General features: G+C 38.5%; 1 protein-coding gene across 1 annotated transcript; it reads right to left on the reverse strand.

The window, feature by feature from the left end:
* Positions 1-1,470: 1,470 nt before the first annotated feature.
* On the reverse strand, positions 1,471-16,128 carry LOC308411989 (cytohesin-3-like). Its single transcript, XM_080906062.1, has 13 exons — positions 16,088-16,128; positions 15,510-15,583; positions 15,180-15,244; positions 13,286-13,352; positions 11,210-11,328; positions 9,556-9,636; positions 9,315-9,427; positions 8,888-9,036; positions 7,219-7,330; positions 7,038-7,114; positions 6,874-6,945; positions 6,495-6,643; positions 1,471-3,889 (listed from the first exon to the last, which is right to left on the reverse strand). Exons 1-13 carry the CDS (start codon positions 16,125-16,127, stop codon positions 3,805-3,807), a joined length of 1,203 nt encoding a protein of 400 aa, XP_080762188.1. The 5' UTR covers position 16,128; the 3' UTR covers positions 1,471-3,804.
* Between the last annotated feature and the right edge of the window lie 4,171 nt (positions 16,129-20,299).

Here is a 20,299-nt window from a genome sequence, read left to right on the forward strand (position 1 = left end):
AAATACTGTAAGTGTAATTAGCCACACGTGAAATATGGATGTTAGCAGTAAAGTTTCTCGATTTAATAATTAATTCTGCAGCCTCCAAACCGGCTGAAACAAGCAAACAAACAAAAAAGATCAAGTTCACGTTAGTTTATTTGTACCTGTGGATAGACTGGATCGTCCACACAGGAGCCCTCCATCCTCACATGCATGGCATAAGCAGGTAAGCCTAATACAACGTAGTGATAATAATAGTAACACATGAAAGCTGTTTACTCATGCGAGTGATGGTTCCAGGAACCTGCTTTCATGCCGTGCTCTTCTGCACTTTGTGACTGTAAACCTGCATCCTGAAGAAAGAAAGAGAGTGAAACTCACTGTGTGAAGGGTGTAACAGTGAAAACATCTGCCTGCTGTGCAAGGATGCTGGGTTCAGCTGTGGCTCACCAATCAGCCTGTGAGACCGTTTTGTAATTTGATTGAGTGAGTTTCTTACAGATAAGAATCCAAACCAAGACTCTAAAGTAGAAGGCATGGCACTTTGAAAGTGGAAATAAGTAAGTTTGCTTCAAAGTAACTGTTTCCAAATAGTGCACACATCTCACCGTCTGACCGAATCGGGACACATCTGTCCGCCCCCTTCAAACAGCGGAGCAGTGAGCGTGCTTTTAGCTGGAGTGATCATTTTGCAATAACCACGAGTCAACATGTGACTGTTTACTATGCTGACTAATATGGGTTTGGTATGTGTCATTTTATGAGTGGCAGATAAGGTGGTATAAACATAAACCATATCAGGCTACTGTGAGAGAAATATTCATGAAATTGACAAAGAAAACTACAGAGTTATTTTGACTTCATTCTTTGAGTTTGAGCTGTGTAGGTTCACATACTTTTGAGGGGAGATAGGTTTAAATTTTTCAGCTATTATTTTCTGTGAGAAGTCAATTAAACACAAAGGTTAGATGATGCAAAGTTGCATAAAGAAACACGTTTCTTTGGCACAAAGAAATGAGCCAATACGCTGTAGGTTTGAATAAAGCTGTGAGAAGATATATATATATATATTTTTTCTCTCTTGCATGTTTGCTCCCAGGAAACCACAACTCTATCGCAACATCAGACATGCTGCATCTTCACAGGAAAAGCCTCCACACATCACATATCATGTTAATCTGATAATAACAGGAGCGAAAATAACAAGATAACATATGATGATATGATGTCGTACCTCGCACAGTAATCATCACAGTAATAATCTGGTTAACATATTCAGCGAGTCACTGTTGGGGTTAATAATTCAGCATGAGCTTCCTGATCAAAAGAAAGGGTGTGGAGTGGTAAAGTAGCGCCATCTACTGGAAAAAGAACTGCACAATTTTAATATACGATATACTTTAATACATGAAAAGTAGTTTGATTACCACACAAGTATAAAGTCATTAAATTATACAAAAAATGATCTAAAACATGCTGTACAAAGATCTATAACTTAAAATTCATTTGAATATACAATAACAAAAAAAATCATATTTTCATTTACAAAACAGCTGGAACAGGTTTACAAAAGTGCTAAATGCATTTTTACACAAGCTAAAGTGTGACTATAGCACATCAGGGTCAAGAAACAAGTACGAGTGCTTTTTAACTGTTTGATACACATTTACAATAACCTGTACATTTTATTTGCTACATTGGTCTGTAAAATCATCTACTTTAAATATTCTAATATGAACAAATAAATATATGTAACTTCAAATAGTCTGCAGCCACGGGGAGACTAAGAGTTTACAAGTACACATACAGAAACATCTGTGCCATTGTATTTGTGTTGTTGCTTCATTTCTGTGGTTAATTTTTGTAAAAATTTCTTTAGGTTCACAAAAAAAGTTCTGTTTCCTTTTCAGTTCGCATTATTCTGTTAAAATGACAGCATTCTTTCATTTTTTATTTGGTTCCATTTATTCTCTCGTTTTAGATGCTCACAGACGAATCCTGCTGCTGTCTGATGCTGCAGATTTGTAATTAATGCAAAAGAAAGACTTCTATAAATAGCTGCAAGCCACAAACCTAATTCAGATCCCGATAACTGTGTCAAACCTTGACCTTGAGTCTCATTTGTTTGGACAATGCTGTTTTCATTGGAAACCTTTCTAGATTTAATCTGATTCAGTAAAAAGGACTAGATGTTACAGTCCCTGATAAGGGAGGTTTAGGGATTAGGGATCTAATCTAGTTTATCATTTTAAAATTTGGGACACATCGTCAGTAGTGGACCTTGGATTCATCGGGTTTAATCCAAGTTAAACTGGGAACTAATGAATCAAGAAAGGCTCTCTACAGTGTTTATAGACCTGTTCTGATCCTGAATACGTTTTCCGATTTTTTCCAGTGTACAATAAAAAGGATATTTTACTTTTATAATCATTTTTGGCTGCACACAAATGTCTAAAGTCTAAATTAAATTCTGACAGTTTTCAAAAGTTGTGGCGTTCTTCTGTTATCTCAGTCCTTTGATGTTAGGTGGTCATAAAACTCAGTCAGACCAGTGTTAAGCCGATCTTTCTGTTTCTTATATTCCAATAAAAGTTTTTTTTTCCTCCTGCAAGTATTGAAGTTCAATCATGCAAACATTATTGAAAACCAGTACTTGTGCTCTCTCTGTTATCTCAGCCAGTGGCTGCATGCACAAGGACACCATGATGGGAGATACTTTCAAAAGAAATCGAGTTTTCAATCTCAAATTCAATCTCTGAATTCACTTCATCAGTAGATTCAGCTGTGGTCCTAAACCAAACTCATGAAGTTTCTGCGCTGAGATTTGACAACTACCTGTTTTTCTCTAGGTATCCAATTTAGGAATCTAGCTGTAGTCTTAAAAACAGTGACCCTACAAGACCTCTAGTCTCTGCAAATGCTGGTTTATGACACATTGACATCAGATGTGAAAAGGTGCCAGACGTTGGTCTTTTGTAAGTATTTTTTAAAAAGGAACTGAAGATGAAGTAAAGGCACATGTAATTCCAACCTTATTCATGCATGCATTGAATCTGTAACATAAATGCTACCAGGTCTGACCGAGCAAATGCCATCTCAGCTTTCACAACAAAGTGACCACAGTGAACATTTATTCAATAAGCTGACAAGTTCAGATGCTTTCATATTAACAGAAAAGTGTGCATGTCTAAAAGGCGTGCATCAATTTATATTTTGATACTTTGTTGGCATTTTGTGTCTCAGTGAAGTCAATATGTTTCACTTCAAAAACATTTTGTTTCTTTTTGAAGTTGTTTTCTGTCTCTTTGCAGTTGTTTTGTGTCTCTTTCTAGTCATTTTATGTCTTGCTCAAGTCTATCTGTGTTTTTTTGTGTGAAGCTGTTTAATCTTTGTGGTCATTTTCTGTGTCTAAAGTCGTTTTATGTCCCTGAAGTCTCCTTTTGTGTCTTTGTTATGTCTCTTTGAGTTCGTTTTCTGTCTCTTTGTAGTTGTTTTATGGCTCTCTGGAGTCGTTTGAGTCTTTTTGTGGTCATTGTATGTCTTCTGGGTTAGACTTTCATGATTGTTATAGCTTTGCAGCAGATGTTTGTCCGTCAGACTTGTCGCCCCTGAAGTCGGAGCAGCAGTGCATTCATTTTGCAGAAGTAATGTGAAAACCACGGTTCACTTTTCTCCTTTTTACACTACAATTATCACATCCCAATTTGCGCAGTTCTTTGAAATACAGAGCAATGACGTTTTGGTTGTATCTTTCGTGAGCAGTCATTAAAATGAAACATGATTCATCAGTCAAACTCATCCATGATCCCTGATGGTGCTGTGTCAGTCCTTTGAGGAAGTGTTGCTGATGATCTTTCTTTTGCGTAGTGTCACCAAGTCATAGAAAGGGTCCTTGGTGATGCTCGCCCTGAGAAACAATATTTAACAGATTTAGTTTGAAAACCAAGACCTTCGAGTAACAGTAGAAGTAGCAGTTTTAAGCATTTTTTTCAGTTTTGAGAACCTTGGTGAGTGGAAATCACTAAAGAATGACTGTAAAATGACTTTATTGAACTCTTTGTAGGCCTTTCTTAATGCATGATCTTAAGAACACTGAGATGGACATTTTCAGATATTCAATCTTGATGATGACTGTAATCACTCTAACTTAGCATTAACCCTTAATCACTTGAATCTAAATATTTACAGCTTTCCCACCAGCCTCTATTCTACTTCTAATGTTCAATAAAAATGTTAGCGTGATACATTTTGATAATGATCCCATGTTGTGGCCGTGTAACTAACCAAATGGTAGCTCATGTAATGAATACCCTCGTCGTCCCTCACTGACTACCCACTAACAAGCACAGGGACTGATGTTTTGTCAAGGCCAGAGAAATTTACACTGGGAGTCCTTTAGCATCAGTGCTGTCAAGTGATTTCTGGGTACAAGCGTCTCCTGCATTGAATGCTTTTGTGTTTTTAATGTCTTGCAGTTTCCAGCCAACAACAGGGATGTCAAACATAAGTCCAGGGGGCCAAAATCAGCCCAGCAAAGACTAAAATCTGGCCTGCTGGACGGTTTTGCAAAATATGAAAAAGGGCACATGTTTTTTTAAAAAAAACAAACAAAAAAACCAGAATTTTTTCATTAATCGACAAAAAACTTTATATTTTATAAAAACAGAACAGTCTGAGCAGTGAGCTACCAGAAATTTTTATGTAATTTTACATTTTTATCATGTAGAAAAACTGAGCTGTGCTGTTGAAATTGAACATTTATTGATCTTGTATTAAGATATCTCAGAGATTAAATGTGTACTTAAATGTCTTTACACTGACAGTGTTTCACTTCACTTAAGATCAAAGTGGGCTGTATGTGGTTGACATCCTTGTTATACATTATTATTAGCACTACTGTGTGAAGCATGTCACCCACCCACTTTTAAAATAATGACCTGACATTATGCTTGACAGGTTGAGATGCTAAGTGGGTGTATAAAAGCCTGCTTTGGAGTGGCTTTCTTCATTTCTGTGCCTGCTTCTAAGTTCAGGTCCTTCCACTTCTCTAGCCTGTGGAGTGCCACAGGGTTCTATTCTGGGGCCCTTACTATTTCTGTTATAGTCACTCCCTCTAAGTTACAGATTATGCGTAGGTGCTTAGACTATTAAAAGTCAGATGGATGACAATTTTCTCTAACTAAATGAGGACAAAAGTTGTCTTGCTTGTGCTCTGGCAGATTTGTGTCTAAGATAAAGAAAACTCTAGGTCCCCTTCCCACTTTTGCTGAATCTTTAGTAGGATGTCTTTTGATTCAGACATCACTTTGGATGCTCATGTTACATATCTAAGTACTCTAAGTATTCACACCATTGCTAATTCAGTTGCATGGGCTCCCCATTAACTTCATAGTCCACTTTAAGACTCTGGTTTAGACTTTTAGAGCTCTGAATAGGTGAGCACAAGCATCACAACATCAGTGAACTTTTACATACATATGTCCCTAGCAGGCCCCATTAGGTCTGGTGTCTATATAGCACCAAAGGCTGAAAATTAAAGAAAATGGAGCTTTTGCATCAGTTACCTCCAGACTCTTGAAGTCTCTCCCACTGAGCCTGAAAAAGCACCTTAAACTCATCTTTTTGACCTTTCATTTAGGCAACCTTTTGTCTTTGTCTTTTTGCATTTTCTTATGGAGCACTTTGTCATATTTCTATAGAAATGTATAATAGAAATGTATTTTTACTAACTAAACTCATGGTGTAGGCTATAGTGCACACCATGTGAAACCAAGCCTGATTTCAGTATGGCCATTAAGCTTGGGATCAGCACTTTTTCAAAGTGAGTAATTCAAACCACGCAGCATCACTCATGACTAACATCCCTCAACATAAATCTTAAATTGAGACAATGACATCAGACTTGAAAGGCCTCTTGGGATCATATATGGCATCATATGAATATAACAGGGGATCTGGAGGTGGCAGAGAACTAAAGTCACCAGAAAACTGAAAGAGGATGTAAAACACAGACTCTTTCCTTCCTATGCAGATTTTGTCACTGTTTCAAACCCATTTGCATTAAGCATCTAATTTTGCCATAGCTGGTGGTTCAAGGTGTCTATGAAAAGCACACTCTGTGCATATCTGTCAGAAACAATAACAATTTGTTACTTTGTAGCTTTGACAAAACAGCCTGTGAGGTAGAAAGTTTAGTTATATTTATTCTAACACGCAAGAGTCTTTAAAACTCCCAGCGCAATTTAAATTAATTAGCTAACACTTTATTATTTTATTAAACCATTGGTTATCTACAGATAACACGATTTCTTTGCTCTGTATGGTTACCAGGCAATGAGTGCATTATAAAACTGCAGGTTTAGATTTGAGATGACATGTAGGTCATATAAGTTTGATCACTGTTGCTTGTTTGAACTCTTCCTGATCATGTGCTTCACATTAAGCCTCGATAAACATGAGTCACTGACACACGTGGCCGCCCACGTGTCCTCTGCAACATCAGTTGCTCTCACCTGATTGCATCTATCCAGTCGTCCCGTTCCTCTGCGCTGGCTGCACTGAGCTTATACGACTGGTGTTTACCCTGGACCACTCTGCCTTTGTTCTCCGTCTTGCAGGCCTTGATCTTTTGTCCTTTAGGATTATATAACTCCAGGCAGAACTGTTTAAACACACATGCAGACCCACATGTAGCACCGTTACTGTGTGCATATGCCTTTTGTTTATTTTAATAATCTTCTGATAGCCTCCTGACTCACTGTTTTGAGCACTTGCGCTAGAAATTCATTTAGCAACTGCTGTATGATTCATTGAGGGCTGGGGTGGCAAATAATATGTGTGTGGAAACTCAGCAGTCATACAATGTGATGCAGAAAGTGAATGATGCTCTACCGGTTTGCTTGAGTCTTGTAGTGCCCTGACACACAGGTTCTCCAGAGGAATAATCCCAATTGGATCTTTATCCTGCAGGATGAGAGTGAAGATGTTTGACATGGCCATGTTTTATTGTCATCATGTCTGACTTATGTAGCGGCAGAAAAAATAAATAAACGTACTGTTGTGTATTCAAAGTAGTACAAGCAGCTGTCTGTCAAAATGAACCACCTTCTCTTCCAGGTTTTAACTCGACCACCTGCAATGAAGCAAACAAGACATTAGAAACACGAGCAAAGAGAAGCTCTGACGTCCTGTCTTGGAGTCCGGGTTTATGGTGTGGTGTTAGTTTCTTCATCTCACCTATTTTAAGGAGCCAACCCTCGCGGTCTGGATTAAAAAACGTCAGTGTGAGGTCATTCCCATCATCCTCTGGGATTTTGAACGGCTCACTACGGATGCTTGTGTACAGTTTCTGAAAATAATTTGAAAGTGCACAGAAACATCGAATAAGCATTTTTAAAATTCTGATTTGCGTAATTTAGTGCAGTGTACACAAGAAATCATGTTGAAACACAGATGTGACATTTTTACTAAAGGTTAACAGATTAGCATCAAAGGAACCTAACGTATATCAGCATATCAATAGGGAAAAAAACACAAGACAATGAAACAACGAAAAAAATCCCTGAATCTATAGATAACCATCAAGAAATAACCCCAAATGTGGGTCTTTTCCTGATTCCTAAACATCCAGATAAACTCATATAAAATCACCAGGTTATTTTAGCCTGATCAATACCAACATTTTTAGATATTTTTACATGACAGTGATTTTTTTAAATAACATTACTTCATGTTGGGATACATGGTTAGGTCTATTAAATAAGTAAAAAGAACAGTATCTTAGTATTTAAAGAAAACTCAAGTACTCTGGAAGGACTAGCTTTCTTCAACCTATAATGTACTGCGTTTTTCAACCATTCACTCACTGCTTTTATTATCTATTTAATAAAATTATATACTAATTATTTGTAATTAACTATTCAAGTAACTAATTTCAACCAGTAATCTGCAACGTTTAGCTAACAGCTTTGCTCTGTTAGCTAATGACTTCAACTGTTAGCTAACATTTAACTACTAGCCATATTTTGTCGCTAATTTTATTTAGTCATGTTATTAGCCAAGCATTTTACCTGCTTAAATATTACAGTATGCTTGAACAAATCCAGTGTTAGCTTAACTTTAGCTGTTTTTCCAAAACTAACATTAAATTAGCACATTAGTTAAACTGATGGTGATACTTAATCATGTTATTAACTAAATAACACTGCTAATAACTGTTCCAAGTTTTTATCTGCTATTCTGTCATAAATGTAGTTTATTTATACTTTTAGCATTTCAACTGGTCATAATTTAAAGTATGTTAATTGAGTGTGGTTTCTTCTTAGTATACACAAAATTAGCAAACAAATTGCTGCTGTTAATTTTAAATGATTTCTGAAGTATATTATTAATTTTAGCTAGCTATTTCAAGTGCTATCTTTTCTTTTAACAAACAGTTAGTCTGTCTCTTTAACCAATATATCAACCATTAATTTGCGTCATTACTTTACTTTCAAATTATCTACTGCCTAGCCACTTTTAGGCAACTATTACATTTTCTGTTCAAACTTGCTTCCAGTCAGTGCTGAAAATAACATAAACTTTACCCCGAGGTAACACTGTAACACGAAGGGTGATTTAAGGTATAACTGCATTTCACTGCGCAAGAATGATGTACTACTGGGGAAACCCATCAGAGATTATTGGTGTCACTAAAGAAGTAAGGGTAAGCTGAGTAAGGAGATGAAAGAAATGCCCTGCAGTCAGTTGACCACCCTGACCAAGGAGCATTGCAGTACTTCTGCAATACATTTAAAGGATATTAGAGTAAACTATAATGCTGTCACCAATCAGCGCCTTGGTTTTTCTATCACCTAACTGTACAAGCAGGGCCTGACAAAGCCATGAAATAATGAAGCCAGCTGACCGTGAGCAGCTCAGTGGGCAGGTCCTCGCCGTTGTTGATGCCTCTGTTCATGGAAACAAATCGCTGCAGAGTGGGTTTGTCTTTCACGTTGGGGTTGTGGAGACTTGTGTTGAGCATGATGATGGCGAAAGAGAGGATGTAGCAGGTGTCTGTAACAGAAAACCACAGTTTAGCTTTCTTCATCACCTTCTTGAGTGTACGCAGCTGACAGCTGCTTAGGCCAAAAAAAGTTTTATTGGATAATCTGTTAACTTTAATCAGGGAGGCCTGAGATGTTTCTCTGGCTTTGGGTTTATTTTTCAGAAAGAAAAGCAGATTTTTCTTAGCAGGTGATGAGTCTTGTATAGAATTTTGTAATTACAGAAGCAAAAATGTGTGTTTTAATTGGAGTGTGTGGGAAAATGAATCAGCCTCTTTGTGCTTGTACCTGTGGATTGGAAGACCCCGGGGTTACAGCCACAGTAGCGAGCTGCAAACGCCTCCATCATCCTGTCAATCTTTTGAGCTTCTCCTGGGAGACGAAAGCTCCACAGAAACTGCCTGCAAAGGTGGAAGAAAAAGAAAAACAACACACACGGGCTGGTAAGAAGGAGGAGGGTTTCATAATAAGGACGAAAGCAAGACTAAAGGTAAAACTGCTGCAACACTCCAAGCTTCCTTTCACAAACCTCAGTGCTTGCACCAGATTCAGGTCTGAGAACTCATGCAGACCAACAAACGCTTTCAGTATCTTCAGGTGCATTTCCTCCCTGTGTGACAACCAAAACAATGAAAGATAATTGAATAATGAAAACCACAACCCTCAAAATGAGGCTCAAATATAGAATACACATTTACCGTCAGAGCACACTGGTTTCACAACATACATGAAAGTCACGAAGTCATGTGAATAAGAACATTTTCAAACTAAGTACACCTTTTCCAGGCATTTCTAATGAATTACACTTGATAAGCTGATAATAAACTATAAAAGCAGTATGCTAGTCTGGAGCATTCAGGTTTGTGTTCCTACAATGCTACAATCCTCCTATCAGGGAACATCTTGTAAGGTCAGGTACAATGATCAAAGAAATACAAAAAGGCAGGTTAAAGGTTAAAGTTCATGACAAGTATGGCTTGTTTGGAAGGGGTGCCTGGAAAAAGCATCTTCTCTGTAAAAAGGACGTGGCAGCGTCATTTAGATTTGCAAAGTTGGATTGGAATAAACCACAAGACATGACTGAATAATGCACATTATTAGCATATTAGCACAAACACCTAATAGCAACTGTCGGCACAGTAGAGGAGGGGTGATGATTTGGGGACCTTGCAGTCTTTAAATGTATCCTCTGTAAACCAAATTATTCTATTATTAGTCCCTCGTCTAAGCTTCGTCCCAAACTGGGTCAACAGGACAATGATACCAAACACAGCAGCAAATCAGGACAGAATGGCTGAAAAACAAAAGAATCAAGGTGTCGCAATGGCCCAGCAAAAGCCCACAGCTCAACCTGGCTGAAATGCTGTGGTGAGACTTTAAAGGAGCTTTGCGTAAACGAATGCTGCGAATTTCAATGAATTGAAACAACTGTGTAAAGAAGAGTGGGCTGCGTTTCTCTCACGCTGATGTGAGAGAACGATAAATTCATACAGAAAGTGATCTGATAAACAATTGGTTTTACAAAATACTGAATCATGCTGTGCACTTTTTCAGTTTTTCAGACGTTGCTTCTGCATTTTGGTTCAGTATTTGTTAAATAAACAATGACACTGTGCAATGTGTCTCATGCTGTTGTTCATCTGAGGTTGTATTTATTTCATTTTAAGATATGCAAAGGACCATCTCTTGTTATGTAAAATCTTAAAGAGGAGTTTTTGACAAATGGTTCCAACCTTTGGAAAAAGGTTGTCTGTCTACAGAGTGCACTACAATACAAAAATGTCAAATTTTGGGCAAACAAATGTTTTCACACATCACTGGAAAATATTTAATGGAACATTGAAACCATCAAAACAGCTCCCCCCCCCCCCCTGATGATACCCTCCAACCCCCTAACACTACAGCCCACAAAAAAACCCAAACAAAAAAACACTCCATTGTGAGAGGTGGATATATGGTTTTATGTTTAGTGTGCAAACTGAAACCAATCATGTATGTGGGTGGAAAACTGGTGAAAAGTGAATCTTGGTGGCTTTTTAACGTACCTACATAAATTGGTCTAAAGTAACCTGCTGCAGTTTCTCATTAAATTGCTTAGTAAGTTCAGCACACACGTTAATGTTTTTTTAGTTAAATCTCACAACTTTAAAGAAGGAGCAGGGAAACTTATACTAATACTCCACCTTTCTCCCAAGAAGTTTCCTATGGCGGTCTTATTGAGCCCCTCCTCTTTGTAAAGAAACTCTGCCACAGACTCTGCCCGCCATTCGAGAAGGCCATTTTCAACCAGGTACTGGACACCCTGAAGCAAGGGGGGAAATGGAAAGTCAGACATGTAAGAAATGAATTTGAAAACTAGGAGGACAAATTTTTAATCAGTGAATTAAATGTCTGTGGTGTGTTTTCATCGAGAAGGCAAATTAAGCGACAGGAAGCTTCGTGTTAAGTTTTGGCCACAGCTTTTAGTTCTTCTTGTCAGTGCTGCTAATTCTAACCTAGTCGTATCACACTTTAAAAAAGTTTTCTTCTTCTCCTTTTAAGTCACGGTCGCCACCAAGCACCAGCACACAAGATGTGAAGGGTTGAATGAATACCGCATGTTGTTATTGCTGCATCTCAAAAAGGTACTTAGAGACAGTTCTTCAAAATATGACTCTTAATTCTGAGTGCATACTCCTGCTAACCAAATCAATTCCACTTAGCACCCTTAACCCCAAGAAGACTATAAGCGTGTTATCCACCCACTTGTCTGCAGGCCTGAGCCCGCTCTGCACTCAGGCCTGCAGACACTCAGCTTTGAGCTGAAGACCCAGAAAGGAAGGAAGCAAAAAAAAAGAAAAAGAAAAAGATGGAGGTCGCAGTGGTGAAGTGGCGTCTCTGCCCCACTTCAGGGAACAGGATGTGGTTTTTCTCGCTTTTGCTCGTGTTGTGCGTCTGTGCCTGTGCACTGGTTGCACTTCTGAGCATCACATACACATCTCTCAACTCGACATCCGCTGTGTGTGGAGATATCTGTCACCGTGTTGCTGTTGACCTTCTGATACAGAGATGTTGAAGTGAGTGAAAGTAGAATTAAAACTTTTACTGTGACTAACAAAGTTTCCTTTAATCTCTTGAAATAAACAACACTGTGCATGTCAGAAGTAAATATAAAAGTATGCACTAAGAAATAGCACCATTTATGTATAATCTACAGGTATACAGCTTATGAGCAGTGACCCTACAGGTGTTGGCTCCTCCCCTTATCCTACTGGATAATGCTTGTGCCACCCACAATGGTTGGGTTACTGGATGAGGCACTGATATGCTGCTAAAGATTAAAGTTTAAAAATGCTGAAAAATAGAAACTATTATGTTAACAAACCTAGTCAAGGCTTAGGCACAAAGACAAACCTGTACATGAAGCCCAAGATGTGCCTTTAGTTCCTCTAATGGCCACTTGAAGGTGGCTTCAAATCAGTCCCCACAGACTCTCGTGTTAAAATACTGACCTTTTCAAGAAAAATGATTGTTTGTCCGTGTGGATAGCTTCCCCTTCATATACCCTTGGTACTTGTCTTTATTTTAAGACATAAATTAGGCGTTTTAATGTAAAGTTATTGGAGTCAAAGGTTAAAATAACTACTTGGTTACAGTTGCAGGACCTTCATTATAATTCTTACATGACATCATGATAAAAGTGACATCAATATCTGAGGCTACTTTAACAGAAACAGCACTGACACCCTTTTACTACAATTTAGTTTGTAAAAGAAACACTGAGGATGACTTAAAACAGAAATATAGCATATACCGATGTTTGGTTGACCCATCCATCTGTCTGGACCTCCACCCTAAACAGACTTTCTTGCTCTGATGTTTTTTGCAGTCATGTGACCACTGACCATGTGATGTTAAGGGTTAGTTGGTGAAAACCTCCTTGCAACTGGTTTGGTCTGACTAGTGGATTGCTAATTAAATGTTCACAGATGTTTATTTTCAGCTCGTGTCGCACTCGTGTCACACTTTTTCAAGTTTTATTTCTGCTCAGTGAGTAGTTAGTGCGTGCTTCAGACTGGTATCTCCCATATAAACTACAGGCGACTACATAAATCCATCTATAGCAACACCTAGCTTCTTTGTTTGCTCCTGTCACTGTCACTGGAAGATATGGAGTTTTTAAAAAAGTCTTACAAAGGATTGTCTTACTTTGTAGATTAAATTAAAAATCTTTCCTTAATGTATGAAAATGTGTACACACAAATATGATATCAACTCACTTTTTTGGAGTCCATGTTAAATTTCTTTTTCCCACGTAGGAATTTCCTGTTCCTCGCAACATTTTTACTGCAACAGAAGACAAAAAATATTGTAATGTTATAAATCATAAAGTTTTGTAGCTCATTTTGTTGTTTATTTTGAACTGAGAGCTGTGTTTGTCTGTTTTTTCGTGTTGAATATGAGGAGCAGATTGCTGGATTAATGTTTGGTTTCCTTTACTTCAGCAGTTTTTGATTTACTAAACATAAATAATACATATATTGGTATAAAAGACAATGAAAAGTTAACTTTGTGACTGATCAATGTTCAAGTTAAAATAAATAATTTTTTCTGTGAATTCATTTATCACACTCCAAACTACTTTCCGATAACGAGCGCTTTGTGATAAGTGGTCGGTGTTTTTGTGGCGTGCGTGCAGCAGTACTCAGAAACTGAGGTTGCGATGCCAGTAATGCAGCTATGTGTAAATGTAGTGTCACACTAGACTATTATCGCCTCATAAGTGCAACAGCAAAAAGCAGAAACTCCAAATAAGGACTCCCCATAGTGTCAAAAGACATTTTTCTCTCCAAATTTCTGTGACTGTAAGCGTGCTCATTAACTTTGTTTTATTACAGCTGGTGCTTCAGTTCGTGCCGGATCACAGTGTCTCCTCCAAAACACATTGTCTCTAATTACCAGCCTCCAAAGATGACTAAAAACTTTTGAAACATTTAGCAAAATAATGGGTAAAAGGTTAAAATAAAGGGTAGCACAGATGTGAAGTACCTGAATTAAACTGTGTGGATTTGTTTTAAAAGGAAAGCAGTAAAAATTGCTCTTTGTGGAACTATTTATGGAGAAAGTGATTGCAAGTGTCAAGTGAAAAGGCTTGACAAGCAAATTAAACAGAGGGCCCCTGCCCCTCCTGACTGCTCAAGGCCACCACCAGCATATAGGTTATAAAATACCTCTCCGTCTGTGATATTAAAGGCATATACACGTTCATTTTGGTCCAGTATTATTAGTGAGTCCCAATGTGTGGACCACAGCCCCCTGTAGGGTGGTTTAGGTACTGCATATGAGTCGGGAAAGGTTGTTTTAATCACTGTAAAAAAATTCTAATTAAATATTTCCAACAAAAAGCAAAAATAAAAATGAAACCATTTTATATCGTGTAAACGATGGACGTAGCTACACCAGCCAACAGTTTGCGAAATCTCTTTATGAAGTCGCAATTTGAGCTTTTGGGTTTCTTGAACTACTAGCTAGCTAAAACAAGAGCTGAATCTGATGATAAAACTGTGCTTTTTTTTGGCTAATAACTCATCAATCACAAATAAATACAAGATGACCTGAAATTATCAACTAATGAGCTCATCAGGAAAATATTCCCTGGGAGAAAAGGAGCTGAGAGCAGTTTTCCAATGGAAAATCCTTGTGTGAGATTGAAAAACTAATGGTTGTCAGCTGGTTGCCAGCTAGTTGTATTGTGGTTATATTCTTAGTTAAAAGCAAAGGGTTTCCCTGATGTGACAAAAGTATCACTTAGAGATGCAACTAAATGTTTGGGCCACAGAATATTTACAGATTACATAGTGGGCTTTGGGATTCTAAATATGGGAATGGTTGGTCTGAAAAGTGGCATCCTGGTCTAATTGGTGGTAAACCTAACACTAACAACCTAAAACAGTTAATCCGATTTGTTTATCAGGCTTGTGCAGTGCATCATCACACTGAAATGCCCCTGCTTCTGACTTGGTCAAATGCAAATCTGAGTAAAGGTGGCTGTGCGACTGAGCATTACGTGTGGTGTAGGAGACTAAGCTGAATCAAAGTGTCGCTTAAACAAGAGGAAGAAGCCATGCTGACTCAGAGAATAGCTGCTATAAGAATGCTTGTCCTCATACTCACTTCTGCTCCTTCAGTTCAGGGCTGTGGATTTTAGGCATGACGTGATTGATCTCCAATCTGAGTTTCTGCAAGAAAGAAGGCAGTGACGTTAGAGAAAGACCAAGGTTTGGTGTTACATCACAGATACTCGCAGACTCAATGATTCATGGTCAGTTTGTCGGCTATTATAAAGCAGCCTTCAAATCCTTCATATCTCAATTAAATGTTATGTACGAATGGCCTTTTGTGCGCTGTGAAAAACTCTGCCGAGGCTGCTAGGAGTGGGTGCATACAGCAGAATAACGAGGCATTTTAATGAAAGACCTTAGAGGAAAATATTCACCGCAGTACCTGAATGTCATCCAGCAGCTCAAACTCATGCGCCTCACCCTGCCTCCTCGCTTCTGGTGGGAGTTTGATTGGAGCTGTTGGGTGACAGAAAGCATCAGTTACACTTCAGGATGGGGATAAATACACTTGATAATGCATTAATTAGCCATGCAACTCTGTGGACTGTCTTGACAACCCCCCCCCCCGCGCTCATTTTCACACACATTCATATATCACACCTTCACCCTTCACAGGTTAAAGAAGTGGTCAATCAACACGCTTAAAATAGCTGCTTTTCTTCCTCTTTTGAACAAGAAGGGTTACTTTGAGTGCAGTGCAGCCACTAAAGCAGAATTTAAGTCCAAGTAATTTTTTTTATAACATTGTAAAAAAGTTCAGTTTCCTTCCTAGGCAAAGACATTATTGTGCATCGAAAGTAATATGAAAATAGCATGATATTCAAAGCAGCAGTTGTAAGCAGTTTGAGTTCTAAACTAAACCACACAAATAGTCAACACAAACATCATCAAAACCACTTTTAGTTTTAAAGAAGCGGCAGCTTATGACAACGATTGAAAGTAAAAGATTAATAGGCATACCTTTTCCCCAGAGGAAGCTGTCTTTTCTGCGTATGGCCATGTTGTTGATGGTGCAGAGCGACTGACGGCTGCACAGGAAACAAACTCAGTCAGAGTGAAAAGAGGGCCGGCGCTGCCATTCGGAGACACAGCAGCGACACTGGAGGCGCTCCAGAGCTCAGCCAACAGCACCGCTTACAACTCGTCTGATGATGTGAAACATGGTAAAATGCCCATTGAGCAACAGACAGCTCATTCATGACCTTATCGCTATTACACGTTATTACACAAACACTGCAGCTGTGACCACTAAAGGTAATGTCATAACATCAACAGGATGAAATCAGGCATTTTTAATTTAAAACAACGGCGATTTTTCTGAGGTGGTGGAGAAGACATTCAAATGCACTGCTTTCACAGAAGCACTCCAGTTTATGAATATTGGATCAGCAGCTAATGCTTAAGCTATTAAAATATTTGTTTATTCAAAAATGACTGAGGAATGCTGATAAAAACGCATAAATGACTTAAATCTGAGGAACTCAAATTGCTGACAGGAACGATGTAGGCTGAAGCTTTCGCTTAAAACACCCACACTTCATACAGAGGATATTGTAAATATGTATTCTGCACTGCAACACTTTTACAACTAAAGTTAACAAAAAAGAAAGAAAAAATGAAAAATGAAATGGCCTTCACAGAAGCACACTGTGTTAGAAATAAAAAAATGAAAGCCAGCTGCAACATGGACGTTACTAATGTGTCCTAATCATGAGGGTTTTTTTCTGTTTTCATTTGGATGTGCGCGAGTGTCCTGGAAAAGCTTTAAAGCCTTCACATGAGTTATGAAGTGCACCAATAGCACAACACGCCACTAGCAACGCCAGACAGTGTAAATGTGAATGAAAATATGTTGCCTGGTTCATAATAGTGCAACAAAGGTTCTGTGTATTATACTGTTATATGTATATGCAAAGTGGTTATATATACACACACACACACACATAACATATAACGTACTGTAGCCTCACAGTAAGATGGTTTTGGGTTTGAGTCATGCAGACATGCACTTACTGAGGTTACATGTGGGCTAATTGGAGAGTCTCAGTTGGCTGTAAGTTTGAATATGAGTGTAAATGGTTGCCTGTTTCTTTGTGTTAGCCCTGTGACAGACTGGTGAGGGTGTACGCTGCCTCTCGTGCTAAGACAGGCTCCAGCCTCCACCCTTAATTGGATAAGCAGAAGAAGATGAATGCACATATACATAAAAGTATAAGAATAACTATTGCACGTTAGATTTCTCTGTTGTAAAGCTTCGTTTTGACTACATGGAGCAGTCCAGTCATTTGTAGCGCTGGTGGTTTGGGGGCATGTTTAGTGATTCGCTGCAGATCCTGTGGAAAGAGAAGACCCAATGATCATCACTGTCGTCACCACGCGCTGCAGGGACTTCCAGTTAACCGTCCCGACATCACAGATATGCACAGGGTAGGTCATTTCTTCTCTATCAGCACAAAAAGAGCAGATGCTGCTGTGACAAGGACAGGATATGTGTTATCTGTACGACAGCCTCCACTGTGGTGTTGTTGACAACATGTAGTGTGCAGCTATGCTGGCTTCGGATTTCAACGATGATCTCTTTGGTTTAGTTGACATTCTGTTCCAAGTTGTTATCAATGCACCACTCCACCAGTGCAAGGACTTGCTCAGTTTTTCCAAACCCTTTATGTTCAAGAAAAATATAAAGTAAGTAAGAGGATTACCCATCCGTTAAGTGGAGAGAACGCACGCAGACATGAGAAGAACATGAAAAAGGGCCAAAGCCAGGACTCAAAACAGGAACCTTCTTAGGCAGCAGTGCTAACCACTGCCCACCGTATCTGGAAATTGTAGCAGTTAAAGATGCAAAATCTAAGACTGATATTTAAAAAAAAAAAACTGTTAATGACAATCAGAAATTTTCAGCACAATGTGAAGTGAAATGGTGTGATGTTACATCAAAGAGGTCTGTGTCAGGAAAGTTGTTCAGGGAGAGAAAACACACAGGGAGGTACTGCAAAGTGAGCATAATGGGTATCCACGTATGTGAAACACGCTGTCTAACCTTGTTAGATCTCCATGGTAACCTGTACTGAACCCATAACCCGACGTTGTTTGACTATGAGCCTTTCTGGTAATGCCCCAAAAACCTTTAAAAAAGGTTAATTTATTTTAATTTCATGCCTAATAAGGTGCTACACGTGCAAAATATTTGCGTCACAGGAACCTAAAAGGGAAAATGTTTTTACAGGAGAGGGAGAGAAAATGTACTTTCCTCTGCCGCCACATCACAGCAGTGAGATGAAGCATCAGCTACGTTTTCATCTGCATGAAGGCAACACTTGAAAAGAGCAGACTTCTTTCATTTTTAAATATGAGGCCCCACCTAGTGGGATGTCACGTTTCTAAACACCAGAGATTGTTGCTATATTTCAGTGTGTCAGTACTTTTGGACTCCTTCAGCCTCGACAGCAACAAGTTTTCTATTTTTAAAGAAAGACTGACATAAGTCCTAAAAAGTTTATAAATGTTCAGTTCTTCAAAAAAGAAATTCTGATTCAGCAGAAAAAGGAGGAAGCAGAAAGAGACAGGCACTTTAAGCAGCTGATATGTTGCTTCTTTTATTTCCTTCAACCATACGGTGTATGGAGTGTATGGCTGTGGTAATAAAGGACAATTTTACACAGTCTTCAAGCTGTTGGACAACAGTGGAGCTCTGTGGACACTTCGGATAAATAAAAAACAGTGATAAAGATATTACGAGGCAGAAGATATGCTACACAGTAAATTTAATTAATCTATTTCATTATGAAAAGTAATACTTTTGGAGGATATACAGTAAATAAGTTGAATTTTTCATTCAACCGCTGACGGGAAGGTCTAAAAAGTTAATGTTTCAGTAATTTTGTTTCAGGACGTCAACTGTTTCTCTGAGGATTCTTTTTTATTAGAGGAGTGAGATTAAGACATGAGAAGAGGAAGGACAGATCTACAAGAATCTGCAAACTGAGTAAACTGAGAAAGGGGGAAGTTACCAAAATAACTGAGAAGAAACAAGGGAACTAAACCAAAGAAACAAGGAAACAAAGACAGACAAGGAGAAATTGGGTGACCCTGGGAAATAATTATAAAAAGATGTTATCAATAAAACTCCACACTAACACTAATAAAGATGACCTTCATGCTTTAGACTGCTTTAAACACTGCGCTTCTCCTCCTGGATCGGACATACTGTTGTGGGGTGTCAAACGTATTATAGTTCCTGGGCCACCTGCAGTCTGATTTAACCAAGAAGCTCTAGGCTGTAAAACTGCTGAATAATAAATGATAACATTTTCCCCCTTTTTAAGTGTAAATAAGTACTTTCTGAGAACTTTTGCATGCAATGATTCATGAGCAGAAGATAGCTGAGGTCAAATAAATGTAATTTTAACAATATGTGTCACTTTTTCCACTTTTCCACTCTACTGTCATTACGAAAGAGATGCTTCTGTCATAACCAGAAACCAAGCACCTCAGTGCAGCTCCCTGACTTGTAGGAAAAATACAGTGAAAAGGCTTAAAAACGATGTCGACATAGTCATACACTACAGAAGTATACAGTATGTCATCAGACCTCCAGCTCCTTCGCTCCATGACCTCAATAAACACGTTCTTACCAGTTTATGTCTTATTTAACACATTTCCTAAATTAAGGTCCTCATTAGAGTCAATAAAGACTCAGTGCCAAAAGATTCTTAGTCACCAAACACCAAGATGATGATGGTAAAACACAGTCCATTTCTAAAAGGTCTTATTGAAGGGAGAGGATGAACTGAGGGGCAGCACTAAGGTCCAGCATAAGATTCATGTGAATTAATTTAAGCTGTGACTCATGAGAAGCAACTTTATTCCAGGAGTCCAGATGCAATTGAGGCCCATAGGTCAACTTTAATGTGGAACAAATGGCAAAATCTGCAAATAGACAAAAACAAGTCATCGAGTGTGCGGAGGTGGATTTTTCTGTGCAATAAATCAGATATATCTTAGACCTCGTGAGTCAGGATCATTGTCTTTTTATAACCTTTTGCTCTGTGAATCACTTACTGGGACTCTTCATAGTTCCTCTTTGTTTTCCTCCACAATAAACTCTTGATTGAAAAGACAAACTATCCAGTTTTTAGAGCCACATTTGCTGTCAACAGAATATTCCCT

Source organism: Rhamphochromis sp. 'chilingali' (genome assembly GCF_963969265.1).
Source record: "Rhamphochromis sp. 'chilingali' genome assembly, chromosome: 15".
Lineage (NCBI taxonomy): Eukaryota > Metazoa > Chordata > Actinopteri > Cichliformes > Cichlidae > Rhamphochromis > Rhamphochromis sp. 'chilingali'.